General features: G+C 41.2%; 1 protein-coding gene across 2 annotated transcripts in view; it reads right to left on the bottom strand.

Annotated features, from left to right (window-relative positions):
* MTUS2 (microtubule associated scaffold protein 2) overlaps positions 1–18,728 on the bottom strand; it is a 301,278-nt gene that overhangs the window by 61,370 nt on the left and 221,180 nt on the right. The window contains exon 1 of one of the 2 annotated variants that reach the window (XM_069467396.1): positions 6,058–6,298. The exons of the other annotated variant lie outside the window; for it this stretch is intronic. Coding sequence (XP_069323497.1) covers positions 6,058–6,111 — 54 coding nt within the window. The 5' untranslated portion in view covers positions 6,112–6,298. Of the gene's footprint in view, positions 1–6,057; positions 6,299–18,728 lie in introns of those variants that run through there. 2 annotated transcript variants of the gene reach the window in all.

The raw sequence follows: 18,728 nt of genomic DNA on the forward strand, positions 1-18,728 counted from the left end.
GAGAAGCCTGGCAAAGCAGACAATCTGCTAATCATTCCATTAACCTCAAGCAACTGGATGTGTGGCCACGCCCCAAGCAATCCTGCCACACTCTGTTATTTTAACGTGCTTGGTCAATGGGAATTATTTGCTCAGACGGTTGATGCTACTGTGTGAACCTGGTGGTCATAGGAAGTGAACATGCCTCTCCTGGTTGGCGTCACCCATGTGACTCTACACTTGGGCATCAGCTACCTATGCCCCTCTTCAAAGCAGAAACCAACAGAATAGCCTATTCAGTATGAAAACTGAATGCTGGGTGAATCTGAGGTGCTTTCACCCCAATTAATCCAGAAATGGGAAACTGATACAAAATTACACATATATACTGACTGCCTACTATGTGCCAGACAGACACCGTGCCAAGCAGGACATTTCTGCCTTCAAGGAGCTCGTTTCCCAGAGAGTCAGTGAATGGGGAAGCAATTACAGAACAACATGATCTAACTCAACAGGGTAAGGCTGTCCTGGAGATTTAATCTGAGAGCAGAAGATGAATGAGCAAGAGGATATGAAGAGAGCACCCCAGGCAAAGGCCAAGAGAACCAGTGACACAAATCAGCTCCCAGGGCTTCCCGAGAACCTCTGTCCCCCACCCCGCATGGGCCCTTCCCATGTCCCTCCAACTTTCTGCCTCTGATCTGTGATACACCTGCAGGAAGTCTTGGTTGGCTACAAGGGGTACTGAGGACAAGTTCATAAAGTTTACTGTAGTTCTGGGCATTTTTATCAGCTCCCTCTTCCCTACCTGACTTTTTGTTAAAGAAGAGACATATATATGCAAACTAAAAAATATATGCATAAGCCCAAAGACTCCTAACTCGTCTTTCCTATATTTTTAGCCTGCTCTGAAATCAGTACAGATCGGGAAAAATCCAACTCTGTGAGCAGGGCCATATTTTTCCAAGCTAGACAAAAGAACCACACAGGGGATTAAATAAGAGATCTGTGGGATTCTGGTATTTCAGGAAACATCCAGATCTTTTTTATTATGAATTTAAAAAATCCAAATGTGACATACATACACACTAAAACGCAAAGAGGTTAGAGAATTTTTCATTCTTCCCCAAAACAATGTTGCTTCTCACCCAGGGCTCCATGAGTTTAGGTTAGGGTTTAAATCCACATTGTAGAACTTTGTCTTAATAAACTTAATAAAATAAAGACAGCAAACACTGTCTTTTATATTTTAAAATGAACCAGCCATAAGGAGACAGCAACAGAGCATGTCTTCAGAGCTGTTTTCAGGCCATCTTTTGCGAATGCTGCATTCATTTCAGTATTAATATGAAGATTGGCCGGATTCATAACATCACTCTGGGGAAAAATCCCTTGAGAGGTGGACTGACCTTTTGTTTTTCATTTCAGTTATTATAGCTTTAAGGCAGCACTGATACCAGATCTTGAGTTAATCAATAAGTATTATTTCTTTCACATAGAATTAACACTAGGGCCTTTGCGTTTTTGTATAATGATCTGCTTTTCTGAAATGAAATGTAATATAGCTGGTCAAAAACAAAGTATCCTTCACATGTAATAGTCTTCAATACATTTCAGTGTCTACGTGTGTGAAAAATGAGCAAAGTCATACCTTGTATTAAAGGAAATCAGAATGACTAAATTTAAAAATGTATAATTTGAGCCTCTGCCCTTGTGCTTGTGGGGAAGAGTTACCAGTTAAAAAATGTCTAGATTTCCCGAAAGGCTGTTGTTAATAAGGGAATATCATACCATAGCTGGATTACTAATGAGCAATTGGAAAGGACAGAGATTAATGGGGCCAAGGAGAAGGAATGCTAACTCAAAGAAGCAATGTTGGGAAATTCTAGATCTCAGAGTAAGTGCAGGAGAAAGGAATATTAGCCAGTACTTTGATTTTTAATCCTAAACGGATTAAATGTATCACTTAAGAAGTTTCTTGACCTTTCTGGATTCTACCTTCCTCTAAGCACCTGCCCAAATTTATTACTGTCAGAGCGCCCACACATACCCAGGAGGAACAGTGAGGTGCCTTCTCCCAGCTCCCACCGCTACCAAGAATTTAGAGAAAAGGTAAATATGACTAGCCTCTGAGATTATAATCAACGCATAAAAGGTTAGGGTAGAGATATGCAAATTAACCCCTAAAGGGAGGGATAGTACCTAAACCAGTAAGACTTGGTGTCAGACTGAATTTATCAATGGGACAAGAAAAGAACAAGTCCATTTGAGAAAGAACAAGTCCATTCCATGGGGAGCTGGACAGCAAAGGGAGCTTAGAGAAGGCAGTCTCCAGGGCCAGTGACAACCACACAGCCTTACCGAGTGTGTGTCAACGGGACCTGGACCCAGCAGGCTCTGAGGCCTCTGGATTCTTAAATAACATAACTCACTGGCTCAGATTCCATTCCCATCAAAGCTTGTTACGAAGCTAGATTTTTGACTCTTAAAAGAAATAACATAGGCCGGGCGCGGTGGCTCGCGCCTGTAATCCTAGCACTCTGGGAGGCCGAGGTGGGCGGATCCTTTGAGCTCAGGAGTTCGAGACCAGCCTGAGCAAGAGCGAGACCCCATCTCTACTAAAAATAGAAAGACATTATATGGACAGCTAAAAATATATATAGAAAAAATTAGCCGGGCATGGTGGTGCATGCCTGTAGTCCCAGCTACTCGGGAGGCTGAGACAGGAGGATCGCTTGAGCCCAGGAGTTTGAGGTTGCTGTGAGCTAGGCTGACGCCACGGCACTCACTCTAGCCTGGGCAACAGAGTGAGACTCTGTCTCAAAAAAAAAAAAAAAAAAATAAAAGAAATAACATGTTTATCAGGCTTGTTAACATTTGCTTGTCATTATATTTCTTATTGTTAAAGAGCAAGCTGACATTCTAGTTTAGACACCTAGTTTATTTCTCTTAATAACTCAGCGATCCTAACAACGATCAACTTAGGGAGGTTAGGAAGGAGGAGTTTCTGTGCATAGGAAGCTGCTGGCTTCATCCTGGACCACGTTGAGCCCACAGGTGAATGGACCCTTTGGGATCTATCTGGGTGCCTTGATGGCCTTCCTGGGTCATATCGTTCCTTACAAAATACCTGTAGGTGAGTCTTTCCACAGACTGTATCTCTGCTCAAAAGCCCACTTTTATTAACACAAGTTGGAAAACGTGGGTACAGCTTTTGGGCTGGAAAAGTCCCCATAGTCCCTATGTGCCGGAGTTCCCGCTGCGTTTACCACGAGATTTTCTCTCTCACACTGCATCAAACTGGACTAAAACACCTTTCCTCATGGATTCCTTGCTTGGCATTACATTCTTTCTCCTCTTCATTTTAATAAAATTATACTTCAAAGTGTAATTCATGTTCCACTTTTTCCAAGAAACCTTGCCTGCAGTTCTAGCCTAATTTCCCCTAAATTCCAGAAACAGGTATGGTCAGCACAACACAACTTTCACTTAATCATACTCCAGTCCTGTATTAATGTCCAATTGCTCTGCTTGTGTTATTGGTACCTACCCCACTTGTAATTTGTCTGGAAGAGGTGGAAGTACAACCAAACCAATTATTGTAAACTACCCAAGGCAGGGCGCGCCTTTTAAGAATGCTTTGGTAGTCCCCATAGTAACGTGGCACAGAGTAAATCAGCAATAAACATTCCCAATGAGCAGGTTTTTATAAGTTGGAAATACATAAGCACAAATAGCTTTTAAAAACCATTTGTTCATTTAACAATTTGTTTTTCATTTTGTATTCTAGGAAAGATTCTAGTTTCCCCTAATGAATTAATGTTAAAGAAGCATTTAACTATTCAAATTTCTCAGCCCCATCTCTGAAACTGATTACTTAAAAAGTATCTTTAATTGTTCCACCATGTGTTTCAGAACATCTTTTGCTGTACTATGAGCAAACTGTTATTAAATGTTTTTATTTTTCAAAATAAAGTTTTCTATTTTGTATCTATATGAAGTTCTGAGGAAATGTTTATTTTTTTAAGGTTTTTTAAGCTGGGCTCTGTAATGCAAATTACAGCAACAACTTTATCAACAATTTTATCAGGCTTTTTAAATCCATATTGATGTTGGGGTTGTTGGAGGTGATTAACAGACTGAAGAATTTTATTGTGGGATTTGAAGGAGTATCGATTTCTAGAGTTTGAGGTTGGAGTAGAATCCTACAATGTCCCAGTATGCAATGCCTAGCCCAAGGGGTAAGTAACTAATCAAATAAATAAATGGTTTTGGCAAACTGCTTGTGAAGTTATTCTGAAAAGTAACTTGTAAAACAACGCCTTTTTTCTTGTTTAAAAAATGAAAGTTCTCAATTCCTTAAAAGAACACCTATGAATATATATCTATAAAACCTCAAATGGGAATACTATTCTGAAATATAGCAAAGAAAAGTCAAGAAATGGGGGTGAACAAGATGAAAAAGTTGATAAATGCAGTGTAAATTTTTAAGTTTTCACCAGTAAAGAATAATTCATATTGAGTTTGAAGTATGAAAGCTAACACATTTAGAAGTTACTTAAATATCGCACTACTAAAGAGATGAAATAACATTGAATTATCTTCTAAAATCTCTGAATTCAAGAATGACATAGAGATAATTATTTTCAAGAAGCTGATTTGAATCAAAACAAAAACAGATGCACTTTAAAATATACCTTCTCAAACAAAAAGGCCTCTATTTCTAAAACTTTTGTAACAGGGTGTAGAAATGTGAAGTTTATTATATTGTCGCACATGTAGAAAATCTTTCCCTTTTACTACAACTATTATTGGAAAGCTCCCTTCAACACCTTTTTGTGACCACTTCTCTTGAAAAAGGGCTGAATCACTTCAATGTTGGGTTTGCAGACATAAAATGCAAATGTTTCTTATTTCTATTTGTTAAAAGCATATGAATGTGTATACAAATATTTTAGTTCATATTCATGGTAGTAAAAGCTGAACCCATTGAAGTAGTTATTTCTATTGGAGCAAAAGTGCTAAGTGACTTCTTAGGTATCAGGGTAATTTTACTAGGTGGTATGAAGCCTTACTTTAGGTCAAAGTTCATGAGCAGAACTGGTAACTAAGATGTTCCCAAGTGACCGCCTTGTGATGAGTTTTATATTAACCCATATATTTTCCTTGGCCTGGTCACATACTATATCTCAAGCTATCTAGCTAGCTCATCCCCATATGGTGGAAAGGAGGCAATTTCAGTCCCTGGTGAAATTCCATTCCATGTGTCTTTGAGACATCCGAATGTATACGATAATAAAATATATCACAGAGACAAGAGTTCTTGTCCACGGATTTCTAGTAGCGAAATTAAAAGCATAACCTAATCCCTCTGCAAGCTCACAGAGTAGGCGATTGTCAAAAGCACAGAAAGGCTTGGTGTTGGAATTGCTATACAATTCTCTCTCGTACTCTATTTTCAGTTCCCTAGCTGTGAATTTTGCTTGCAGTGAAGACTTGAACACACCCTCAGACTCTCTCTGGCTCTTTAAGTTTTCACCTCTCTGCTATTCATCCCTCTGTGACGCAAAGTACAGAGAGAAAAACTACACTGGTGTGCTTTCTTCTCTGATGTCAAGAATATGAATTACAGGGATGGATGCTGTTTTTAAAAAAGAGTGGTAAACTTTCAAAGTTAGCACTTGGCAAAGAGAAACATGCCTAGCTAATCTAAATTCCCCACTGGACCGTCTTAGGTTTCACAGGTACATTAAAATGCATTAAGAATATTCCAAGGATTTCCTGGCAGTTTGGATTTCAAAATGTTTGAGCAGAGCCCTACTATTTCAAGCAAATGCAACAGTTACATTCGAGACTGCAGGAATAAAGAATTATGTAAGGCACTGCAGAGTATGTGAGACCAAATGTTTCTGTGAACACCACTCACGATTCAGCACCGTGGAACGAGTAAAGGGAGCTTCCTGTTCACCAACAAAGCGCACACGCATGCTAGGGGGACAGGGACAGAGGTGGCTGGCTCACCGCTTTCTCTCTGCCCTTGCGAAGGAGGAGGGGAAGAGGAGAGGGGAAGGAAAGTACCGTCTTGTCCAGGCACTGGAGGCAGTTATAAGGCTTGCAGCAGCAGTGGCCCATCGCGGCAGCCGGCTGGCAAGGGGACCTCCTTCATTCAGCGTGTCCGCGGGCAACTCCTGAGCCGAGGGACGGGCACACACCAAAGGGGCGCGCCGCCGCTGGGAGCTGTCACAACTTCCATGTGGTCCCCTCGGCTACCTTATTTCTCCTAATAACTTCAGGAATCCGGGAGCCAGAGGAAGGAGAGGGGGAGGCGAGCAGAGCGGCAGCGTTCGGATTCGGCAGCGGGAGAACGGGCGGGGAGCGAGGAAGGGAGGGGACAGGCGGGAGGGAGGGTCACTTTGCCCCTGGAATCCTCACAGTGAGGCAGATCAATAGTCGCATGACAACGGAGCATTTACCAGTGCCATCCCTCTAAGAGGACCGCCGGCTCCCGGCGGCCGCTCCCGGCCCTCCCCGCGTGGGGCTGCGCCCGGGCGCCGCGCAGACACGCCTGGAGAGCGCGCAGCCAGCACACAAAGGCAGCCGGCTGCGGGGACGCGGCCCCGGGCCGACCCGGGGGGCTGGCGGGGGCTTGGCTCTGCTCAAATCCCGGCTTTCATTCTTCTGAGAAGGAAAAATATTTATAAACGTGATGCATACGGCCTCTCCTCCCAGGACACTCCTCTCAGGGTCATGGTTGCTAATGGGGACAACCAACTGCTCATTTTCAAATTTGCATGCCATGAACAATTTTTTTTTTTTTGCCTTAGTTGATGAAATCTTCATATTTGAAATATAATTGCGAAATCGCTGGCCTAGGCTGACATACACAAACCATTCAAGTGACTTAAGTCATTAAAAATTGGAATCTGAGACATACATTTCTTCTAAGCAAATTGGCATGAAAGCTTGAGGACTTGATCTAGGTAATTTATGATTTTTCAAACAGTTAAAAATCAAAAAGGGAAGAAGGCAGGAAGCAAAAGTTTTGTTTTGTTTTTTCCAAAAGAGACTTGGTATTTTAAAATATATTTATGTAATCCTGAAAGTAAAAGATGCAAATATTTACAAGATTAATTTTGTATGTCCTCAGACCTCAGAGGAGAAATCCTGAAATTTATCATCTGCAGAAATAATACAATTACATTTTGCCCACTAAATTTGCCTAAGGCTACAAGGAGACAATAATTGTTAAAACCAGATGATTTTACTAACTTTACTGAGATTTTCCAAGCGGATTTTAATTAAGTTGGTGTAGGTTATTTAGATTTGCTTGGAGAGAGGAAAGAATATTTGTTGGTCAAATAGGCACAGACTGGATATGTTTGCCTTAAACGCGAAAGAATAAGCTCAAATCTTTCTTTAAAGCTAATAGGTAAATTAGTGTAATCCTTTAGAAAGGCAATTTGGCTGTACCTATCAAAATATTAAATGTACATACACCTTGATCCAACATTTCCACATCTAAACTACAATAATACTAATATAAATATGCAAGCACGTTTGCATAAAGGTACTCAATTCGGTATCATCCATAATAGCACAAAAATGGAAAATACTTTAGATTTCCAATACCGTTACCATGCATGGAAAGATGATACACTGTTGAGTAGAAAGTAAACTTTTATAAAAAACAAAGCTTACATATACCTTTGTATATGTTTGGAGTAAAGTTTTGGAAAGATACACACTGTTGATGTAACAGCAGCCAACCCTTGAGGAATGGAAAACAGGAGGAGCAAATTTCTACATTTTACTCTCCTGCTAGCATGTTTTATTTTTATCGGTTTAAAACAAAGAGTTCCAGGAAAAATGCAAGGACCCCTATCTGGGCTCTGTGATGTCAGGAGGTCCGGAGCTGCCCCCCTCTCACACAGGCTGACGTTGCTCAGCAGTGAGCTTGGGCAGACCTCTCAGAGGGAGAGAAGCTCACGGTACCTTGAGCCTGAACCTGGGCTGAGAGCTATTCCTGGGGCTTTTGAAACCTCTATGAGAAAAATCTATGTTGTCAGGGTGGCTTGGTGCACCCGTGTTCATAGCAGCATTATTCACAGCACCCAAAAGGTGGAAGCAACACAAATGTCCATCAACAGATGAATGGATGAACAAAATGTGGCATATATGTGCAATGGAATATTATTCAGTCTTTAAAAGGAAGGAAATTCTGACACATTCTACAACGTGGATGAACCTTGAGGACATTATGCTAAGTGAAATAAGCCAGTCACAAAAGGACAAACACTGTATGATTCCATTTACATGAGGTACCTAGAGAGATCCAATTCACAGAGACAGAAAGTAAAATAGGGGTTGCCAAGGGCTGGCGGGGACACTGGGGGAATAGGGAGTTGTTTAAGGAACACAGAGCTTCAGTTTTATAAGATGAAAAGAACTCTGGAAATTGGTTCCACTACAGTGTGAACGTAGAGACTGTCCTTGACTTACACAGTTCATTTTAGGAGTTTTCTACTCCACGTTGGCGAGACACATTCAATATGCTCCTCAGTTTATGATGGGGCTATGCCCAGATAAACCCATCATACATTGAAAATATCCCAAGTCGAAAGTGTGTTTTTGTAACCTTGTCATAAGTCGAGGAGCATCTGTACTTAACACTACTGAACTGTACACTTAAAAATAGTTAAGGTGGTAAACTTTTTGTTATATTTTACCATTATAAAAAATAGCAGTAGCTTGAATTCACCTGGAGGCAAACAGTTGCTGAACCACAGGCACGGATTCAGTCAAGACAGAGCAAAGCCCCTATTGTGGAAGGAGCCAGAGGGAGTGGGGAGGCTCCACTTCGCCCCATATTGATTTAAAGGATGCTTTCTTCCAAGCACAGTTGTTTTCCTGCAGATAGTTCGCTTTAGGAAACTGTTTCTTTCTAAATTAGGATTTAGATGGCACCGTACTAGAAAATTACTGCTTGTTCTTGGGAGATGCATGAGATCTTGCTACCACAGTTGCTCACAGGAGATTAGGGTGAGACTGAAGAATCTACACAAAGAAAGGTGATTTTCAGCTTCTATTCTTGTGCACAGAGGATACTAAAGGGCACAGCACTGGGGCAGGTTCCCTCCATCGTATGTGGCATTTCCGCAATCGCACACGTGGTAGGATCTCAGCACACACAACCTAGATTTTGAGAAATGCACCCGTGTCCTATGTGCCTTGTTTGTTTCCTTACATGCTATAAAAATTACAGATACACTCAAAAATAGAGATAAATACAAAGGAGCTTCATATTTACATTTCCAGTTCCCACAGCTATCAAGATGTTGGTGCATTTGTTTCATCTATCCTTTTTTTTTAAACTTTTTCTTCATACACCCATCACCCAGATTCAGCCATTACTAAGATTTTATCATCTTTTTCACTTGTCTCTTTTCTTTCTTTCTTTCTTTCTTTTTTTTGTTAAAGTATTTCAAAGCAAAGCCCTATACACTTTAGTATGCATTGCTAAAAATTATGACATTTCATTACATAACCACAATGCCATTAAAACATTGAACAAAACTGACAATATTTAAAAATTTTCTTTTTCAGTTTATTTGTTTGACTCGAGACCCAAACTAGGTTCATATTGCATTAGGTTTGAAATCGCTTAGGTTTCTTATGAACAGCAAAACCCTCCCTTCCTTTCTCTGCCGTACCATTGACTTATTCAGAAACTGGGTCAGCTGCCCTGTAGAATGTTCCACATGCTGGATTTACCTCTTTGTTTCTTTGTGATGTCATTTCACTTGTTCCTACATCCCTTTAAGTGAAATTTAGCTTTCCAGTCAGGGTTAGATTCGAGTTCAATCTGGGGCATAACAATATCTTAGAGGTGATGCTGTGGGCATCATATTGCATTCCATCAGGATCTTCCATATTTAGTGAGCTGTAATGGGTCAGGATGTGATAGCCTCATCTCCTCCACTGTAAAGTTTCCCATAAACATTTCATGTAATGGTTTCATCTGTTAATAATTATTACCTGAAGTGATTATTTCATTGGGGGTTGGAATGTAATGTTCTGATTATTTTTTGTCTTTCTGCATTTATTAGCTGGAATTTTTACATAAAAGAGAATTTTTCTTATCAAGTAGGGATAAGAAAAGATATATATATATTTCTAATTGATGCATAATAGTTATACTTATTTGTGGAGTATATACGATATTTTGGCACATGCACTGTGTAATGATCAAATCAAGGTAATTAGAATATCCATCAGCTCAAACATTTACCATTTCTTTGGGTTGGGAACATTCCAAATCTTCTCTTCTAGCTATTTTGAAATATACAATAAATTGTTGTTAACTATAGTCTCTCTACTGCACTATCAAACACTAGAACTTATTCCTTCTGTCTGATTGTGTTTTTGAACAACTAGGGCGGTTTTAACTCCCTGCAATACAGTCTGTACAGGAAGGACAAGGTAAATGCTTAGTCGTTTGCTTTTAAGTGCCAAGTCTCTAAATAAAGACTTGAAGCTGCAACGGTACCCAGCCAGGTTGCTGTTAAGGTTGTTTGTTGTCTCTCACTTTTTCTCCCACATCATTATAAATTATCAACTCATGAATTTATTTTAAGATACATGATGTGTTTTAGTCAGTTGCATTTATTATCCTTTCTCCATGTTCAATACATCCCATCCTTGGCCTGTGGCACTTCTCGTTGGCCCCTTTGTCCTTTGGACACAAGTCATTAGTCTACCTTCCTTGCTTTCTTTTCTTTAATTTAAAAAAATTTTAATTTTTTCACTACAGAGTGGAAAAAGCCATTTTTTTATTTCAAAATATTTAGGGGGTACAAATGTTTTTGTTACATGGTTCAAGTCAGGGCTATAAATGTGTCCATCACCTGAATAGTGTTCATTGTACCTGTTAAGTGAGTTTTTTGTACCGCTCCTCTTCCCCCTCCCCCTGCTTGATTTCCAGTGATTTTTACTTCCCTCTGTGCACTTGTGTGACCACTGGTTAGTTCCAATTTATTAGAGAGTACATGTGATGTGTGTTTTTCCATTCTTGAGATACTTTGCTTAGGATAATCATCTCCAATTCCTTCCAAATTGCTGCAAAAGAAATTAATTCATATTAAAAGGTCCAAAAACAATAGATGCTGCTGCAGATGCAGAGAGAAAGGAACGCTGGGGAGATTGCAAATTAGTACAACCCCTGCAGAAAACAGCGTGGAGATACCCCAAAGAACTACAAGCAGACCTACCATTCCATCCAGCAATTCCACTACTGGGGATCTACCCAAAGGCAAATAAGTCATTTTATCAAAAAGACACCTGCACTCGAATGTTTACTGCAGCACAGTTCACAATTGCAAAGATCTGGATTCAATCCAAGTGCCCGTCAGTTCATGAGTGGATTAATGAAATGTGGTGTATGTATTCCTTGCTTTCTGACACAAGATATCATAGGCTCCTCTTGCATATTTCCTCCCCTAGATCTGGAATCATCCATCTTGCTAGGAGCTCTGGTTCCTTCTAGTTAATTAGATAACACAAACAAAAGGTGCTGTTTGTTATCTTTTGAGGGCCCTGTGGAGGGAATGAGATTTCCTTTGAAGGAAGTGATCCTTCCCACAGGCAAAATGTCCTTTGAAGAAGTCACTGAAAAAATCAGGATGGGGCCTTGAGTTGCAGTGATAAGGAAGCCACTCCTTCTCTTGGCTTTCAGAAGCTGGGGCCCAGATTCCAGGTAGTGGAAAAATACTCAATGAAACTCATTTTGAGGGAGATGAACTGGACCTATCACACGGTGACAAGCCAGGTAGGGAGGTACCCTCTGAATAAAAATTCTCCAGGGAGTCCCCAAAATGCCTGGATACCTGAAAAAAGATTAAACGTCTAGAAGGCAGATAGAATGGGGGTTTAGTCTGTTGTAATTTGGCATAGAAGGAAACCGTGACCTCATAGGCTCATGAAACTGGAGATGTTTTTAGCTTCCAATATTTAAAAGAGTTGGAGATGTTTTTATTCCTGGCATATTTTCTTGCATTGGAATAGCAACAAGCATTTAGAAAAGTCATATGAAAGCCTAATGTTGTATCTCCTTGGAGAAAACTTTATGAACACTCTGTGTTTTGCAGCAATAACTAATGATGAACATTAACTGACAACAGATGCCAGGCACTGTGCTTAGGGGTTACACACACTATGTCATGTAACTATCACACAACTGTGTGAAATGAGCACTATTATCCTCTCCATTTTGCAGGTGAGAAAACTGAGGCTGAGAAGTTGCACAATCTACCAGGTGTACATAAAGCTAGAAAGTGATAGAGTAGGGCCGTGAATGCAGGTCTGACTCTAAAGCTTATGTCTTGCATCACTGTGCTTTACTAATCGCATTGCAATTGTTGAACCTTCTGTCTACAAGGCCTGTAGAATCGCAAGCCTGTGTTATAACCTGGATTAGGGATCTGAGCATAGGAAAATGTAAAAGGAAATTTAAACATATTTATGGAGTTGCCCCACATTTTCATAGCTTGGAGGAAGAGCCTCCGTTTCAATGTGTGTGTGTGTTTAAATACATTTACAAGCAAATGTATGAACAACTTAAACACTGACCTAGCAGAAACTATGTGCATGTCAATGTTAAGGTGTCCAATTTTATTAGCTCTGTTTCTTTGTCTTTCTTTGGTCAGCACCCCTTCGCCTCCTCCAGGGCCTCTGCCCAACCTTCCCATTTGGAGGGAATTTTCTTGTTCTCTGTGACTTCATGTCACTCTGTGTTCTTGTACCATGACATCCTACCTCATGTAATAATAATCGTTTACCTTTGTCTTCCCCCGAAATATCACAGCCGCCTTGCTGTGCCCACTCACTCCCACAACACTGGTGATCTGCCTTGGGAATAGGTCTCAGCGAACATTTCCTAAGGCAATGCAGGGCCGGACTGCCAGGGAGTCAATCCAAGCCAAGGTGGCTTTTTGGGAGAGACATTGTGGTGTTTTGTGCAGTTTGGGGCCTTGGTACCATTTGCAGGAGGTCAATACGACACAAATTATATCTCTGTCTCACTATTTATTTCAAAAGAAAACCATGAAAAACGATCATGAAAGAGTCTGTCTTACAGATCGTCAAGGCAACCATCTGTTTATTTTGTTTCCACCATCCAGGTCCGTTCTTTTTCCATGCATCTAAAATATAAGCTGAAGCTCTAGCACTGGATTGAAGCAAAGGGGATCGCCAGGAAAATATGCTAGCTTTACCCACACACACTCCATCTAGATTTTAATAAGGTGAGAATGGGCTGGAAAGGGAAAACACAAAACAGAAATCTTTCTGCAATTGGTGGTTAGGATCACCAACATGCAGGCAATAGATGCTCTGAAACACCTTTGATGGAATAATCAGGAGTTAGAAAATTGAGAGAACAAAGAAGAAACAAATGACATACATGCTTTTGTTCTTTGATATGTAGTTAGATATTTGTCAAAAGAGAACTAAAAAAAAGTCACTTTTCTATAACATCCAAGCAGAAAGGTGGCTACCGATGTAAGATAATCTTTTCTTTTCTTTTAGTCTGTTAGTCTTTGGCAGCACATTTTTTTCCTTTTAAGTCAGTGACTAGGATGACTGCAGGAGAGGGATCCTCCTTAGGGTTCTGTATTATATTCTCGAGAGTTGACTAACCTCAGAAGCGAAATTTGAAATTATCTTTACTAGCTAGATAAATGGGTTGGACAATTGATGTGTAGAATCTGAATAGGGGTGGGAAGCAGCTGCAAAGCCACAAAATCTATCTGTCTATGTGACATATATTAGAAGAGAAGGATGATCCCAGCGAACCACGAGTGAGTATCAATCAACAGTGTGACTGTTGTTACAAAGAAAGACTAGAAGGAAAGAAAAAAGAGCAGTTTCAATATATAGGTCAGATAGATTTCAGTTTAATTATTAGTTGAGTGACTTTGGGTAGGTCACTTACTCTCTCAGCGCCTTACTTTTCTCCTCTATAAGACAGAGATAACGTTATCTACCACATAACAGTTCTGGAATTGGCTCTCTAATTTGATTAGATTTAAAGATGCTAACGACTCTATTTCCAGTAGTAAACAGAGCACTGATTTCCACAGCTGAACTGTTTATAGACATAGGCGAAATATCTGCAGCAGATACTCCTTATGAAGCAGTTACAAGAAGCAAGGAGCTGGGTGACTCTGTATATAATACTTCCAAACATTTTTAGAAAACAAATAAATTTAGTGAGGTTGGCTGGTTGCTCCTAATGTCACTGGACAAAGCAGTGCAAGATTTGAATTCCCAGCTCAAGTGTTGCACAAGTAACCTGGGAACTTCTATGTGTGCCATGAAGGAGATCCTTATCCCCTGTAGCTGCAGGGCTGAAATTGCTATAAATCCAAAAATTGCAAATCTCATCATGCAGCTGGGTGAATGACAATACCATTGACCCCCAGCCTTGTAGGGTGTCTATTGTTACAGTGCAATCACTGCTTGGGAAAGAATTGGATCCTGTAAACTGGGATAGGGATGTGCAGGAAGACCCTGATGGCACTATGGACATTCAGATGAGTGTTCTTGGCCAGTGAAGAGGTCTTCCCCCCCCAGAAGTGGCCTCCCTAACCCCAGGGGAAGTGGCCTGCCCACCTCCCGCAGTACCAGCCTTTCCCTCTCTGTTCTCAGGGCATTAACCCTGCATGGCCCAAAAATACTAACAGCCTTTTCTGAGGCAGCTGCTGTGCAAGACCATGCTGACAAAATTCTGAGGAACATGGGGGAATGAACACTGAGGGTTTGGGAGAATGGTGGGAGACACATAAAGTCGGATCAGGCTGTTTCTTGACATGGGCTCACTAAGCAGAGATTCCACGTTTAGTACTATAGCTTGGGGAATTAGAAAGGGCTCTAATGGTTTGTGTAGTTGGCTGAAACATGCTCCAAAAGGTAGCCCACAGTGAGTGGCCTGAAAATGCAGGATGTGCCTTGGTTTAATACAGAGGAAGAGATTCAAAGGCTCAGAGAGATGGGAATGTTAGAGTGGATTTGTCATTTACGACCCACTCACCCTGACTGGAAGGGTCTAGAAGACATACCTTTCAATTTGTGAGGGGAACCCCAGCTTCCTTGAAGAGCTCTATGATCACCCTTCTCTGTAGTGGAGACCTCACAGTGGGAAATGCCGCACTGAACTGGGAAACCTAAATGCAATGGGTGTAACTGATCCCGGGGTGGCAGGGGCCATGTGGTGGCACTCGATCACTGAAGCCAAGGTGGGTGTGGTTACTGTAAGGACAGCAGAGTCAGAGCAGCAATCAGTCTGACTCATGCAGAGCTGTGCAGTTGGCTGGTTGACCACGGCGTTCCTAGAAGTGAAATAGATAGGAAGCCTACTAAATTCTTTCTTCATCTGTGTAAGCAGAAAAGTTCTAGGTCAAGTGAGCAACATCTAAAGCAGCAGTCCCAACCTTTTTGGCACCAGGGACTGGTTTCATGGAAGACAATTTTTCCATGGACTGGGAGGGATTCAGGGCATGCTTTGGGGATAATTCAGGCAGATTACATTTATTGTGCACTTTATTTCTGTTATTATTACATCATAATATATAATGAAATAATTATACAACTCACCATAATGCAGAATCAGTGAGAACCCTGAGCTTGTTTTCTTACAACTAGATGGTCCCATCCGGTGGTGATGGGAGACAGTGACACTCAAAGTGTGTTGCTTATGTCCATGTACTCCATAAACTCATTTTGGTGGCTGTCACTGCAGAAAACCCTGCTTCACAAAGATAAGATGTTGGAAATGGAAGCAGGCTTTTCAGTGCTCTTGTGGCAATCTCAGAATATTCTGCTTTGACTTTAATCCAGAATGTATGGAGATTTGAAGTCTCAAACATACTTTTAAGCCACTGTCATCTGCGATCTCAAGCAGTTGATCCTCTTCTACCTCTGACAACGTCGATTCACCTGGCTTATTCATAACTGGGTCGTGGATCCATTCTTTCCCAGTTTGGGGGTCTACAGTGGTTGGGAAGTAATGCTTGAACTCTTCTAAAAGCTGAGATAGGTCATCATGCACCAGCTGGGAGAAGGAAGGCCCTGGGTCAGTTTCTTTCAAAATCTCTAACGTTTGAAACACGTCAAAAATCCCAATGTTCACTTGTCAACCCCATAATTCCAGTTTGGCTTTGAAGGCAGCCACTTTATCTGCCAAGTTGAACACAGTTGTCTTTCTCCCCTAAAGTGATAGATTGAGTTTGTTTAACAAGTTGAATATGTCACACAGGTAAGCAAGTTTTGCAACCCATTCTGTGTCACTGAAATGTGTTGTCAGTGGTGACTGTTTTTCTAAAAGAAATCAATGGAGCAGCTCTCGTGACTCAAAAACTCTGGCCAGTGGTCTACCCTTAGAAAGACACTTCACTTCCACGTATAAGAGAAGATGTGTGTGCTCTGCGTCCACCTCCTCATGGAGCTGCGTGAACAGACGTGAGTTAAGGGCATGTATTTTAATGTGGTTGATAAATTTAATCACATCCTGCAAAACACTGTTTAGTTCAGGTGACATTTTCAGCTAGCCAGCATTTCTCTATGGATGACACAGTGCATAGACTCGCATTCAGAAGCAACCTCCTTGTCCCCAGTAGTGACACCAGAAAGCCGTCCACTCATGTCAGCCACTCTGTCTGTGCATATATTGACACAAAATGACTGATTCAGTTTTCCTGATATGTAATCATTCAAAGACTTGAATAGCTCTGCAGGTGTGGTGTTGGTTGGCAGCAAAAGTGCACATAACATATCCTCCCTCATGCACATCCTCCTGAAAAATATATTGTACAAAAACAAGCATTGTTGCCTTGTTGTCAACATTGGTAGACTTGTCAACCTGGATTGTGTACCACAGTGACTCTTTAATCCTAACAGTAGTGCTTCAATATCCTCTGCTATTTCATCCATTTGTCTAGCTATGGTGCTAGCTGAAAGAGGAACACATGCCACCTTTTGAAATTCTGCCTCTCCTAAAAGTTCACGGCAAACGTCCTTAGCAGCAGGCAGGATCAACTCTTCACCAATAGTAAAGGGCTTCTTAGCTTTGGCAATGCGGTTAGCCGCTAAGCATGATGCTCTCAGTGCAGACACATTTGATGAAGTGGTGGCCTTCAATCATTGCTTCCGTTCTTCGTGTTCACATTTTTTTCTTTTGAAAAACTCCAAAGGCTTGTCTTTTAATCCGGGGTGCTTGGTCTCCATGTGGCAAAAGAGTTTTGAAGATTTTTTGGCTTCGCTGGATAGCCGGTCGCCATGTATTGTACAAAGTGGGCTTGGAGAATGTGAATCACCTGTTTCAATGAACTGTAATTTAAGTAGGACTCTTGGTATTTTCTTTCAAATGCAGCTTTCATTTTGTTGGCAGTCTTAGAGTCTTCTGCTGTCTCATCTTTTGGTCTTTCCCCCTTTTCAAAGAAGCTCTCCAGCCATGTTTGTTTTTACTCATTTTTGCTAGGGTTAGCTTGTGGGCTTTCCAAAACTGTGACAGAGACAAGTGTACAGTGTGGCAAAGAAGTGTGGACACAAGTGGTAAATAAAATAATGGGCGGGCCATGTACAGACTAAAATAAGTGTTGGATTCTGACTTAAAGCCGGCCCCCAGACGCAGCTGTACAATTGAAGTAAGATGCTCACTTGCCACTATAAAGCCTGCCATCAGATGCAGCTTAATTGTCACTGGCCACTCACTGATAGGGCTTTGATATGAGTCTACAAGCAATTTATTATGGTCTCTGTGCAGTCAAACCTCTCTGCTAATGATAATCTGTATTTGCAGCCACTCCCCCATGCTTCTCATAAGGAGCATGAAACCCAGATCCCTCGCATGTGCAGTTTACAGTAGGGTTTGTGCTTCTATGACAATATGATGCAGCCACTGATCTGACAGGAGGTGGAGCTCAGGCGGTGATGTGAGCCATGGGGAGTGGCTGTAAATACAGATGAAGCTTGGCTCCCTCACCTGCTGCTCACCTCCTGCTGTGCAGCCTGGTTCCTAACAGGCCATGGACTGGCACTGGTCTGTGGCTGGGGGGTTGCAGATTGCAGGTCTAAACTCAACCATAGAAAGACTGTCATGGCCAATCAATTCCCAGGCTTGAGCTAGTTTACAGATCTAAAACCCTTTGAATGAAGGGGAGGCTAGATATCCTTGAACTGAAAATTTATACTGAAAAATTTAATCTTTTTCCCAGCCTTCCCCAAAGGAACCTATTAGCTTTTATCAGGGTAACGGGTCACCGAGGGAAAAGAAATAATCAAACCTTTCAGGGACTGTTGGATGCTGGCTCTGACCTGACACTAATTCCGGGAGACCCCAAACATCACTGTGGCTCACCAGTGAGAGTAGGGGCTCACGGAGGTCGGGTGATCAATGGAATTTTAGCTCAGGGCAGGAAATGTGGGCAAGAGGAAAGAGGACCAAAAAATTGAAAGAAACAAATCTCTTGCTTCACTCACTCTTAAAATCCATTTTAAAATCTGGACTTTGTTACACTGACAAAAGAAGTCACCACATCAGGAATCTTAAAAATCAGCCCAACACTACAAGAAAAAAAAAAAAAAAAAGGAAAAAATGAAATAAACAGATACAGAGTTATTATAAAGAATTAGAAAATACGATCTAACACACCTCAACTGATGAAATTTTCCCCCAAGAAAATAACCATGAAGCAAGA

The sequence above is a fragment of the Eulemur rufifrons genome, chromosome 4 (assembly GCF_041146395.1).
Source record: "Eulemur rufifrons isolate Redbay chromosome 4, OSU_ERuf_1, whole genome shotgun sequence".
In the NCBI taxonomy this organism is placed as follows: Eukaryota; Metazoa; Chordata; class Mammalia; order Primates; family Lemuridae; genus Eulemur; species Eulemur rufifrons.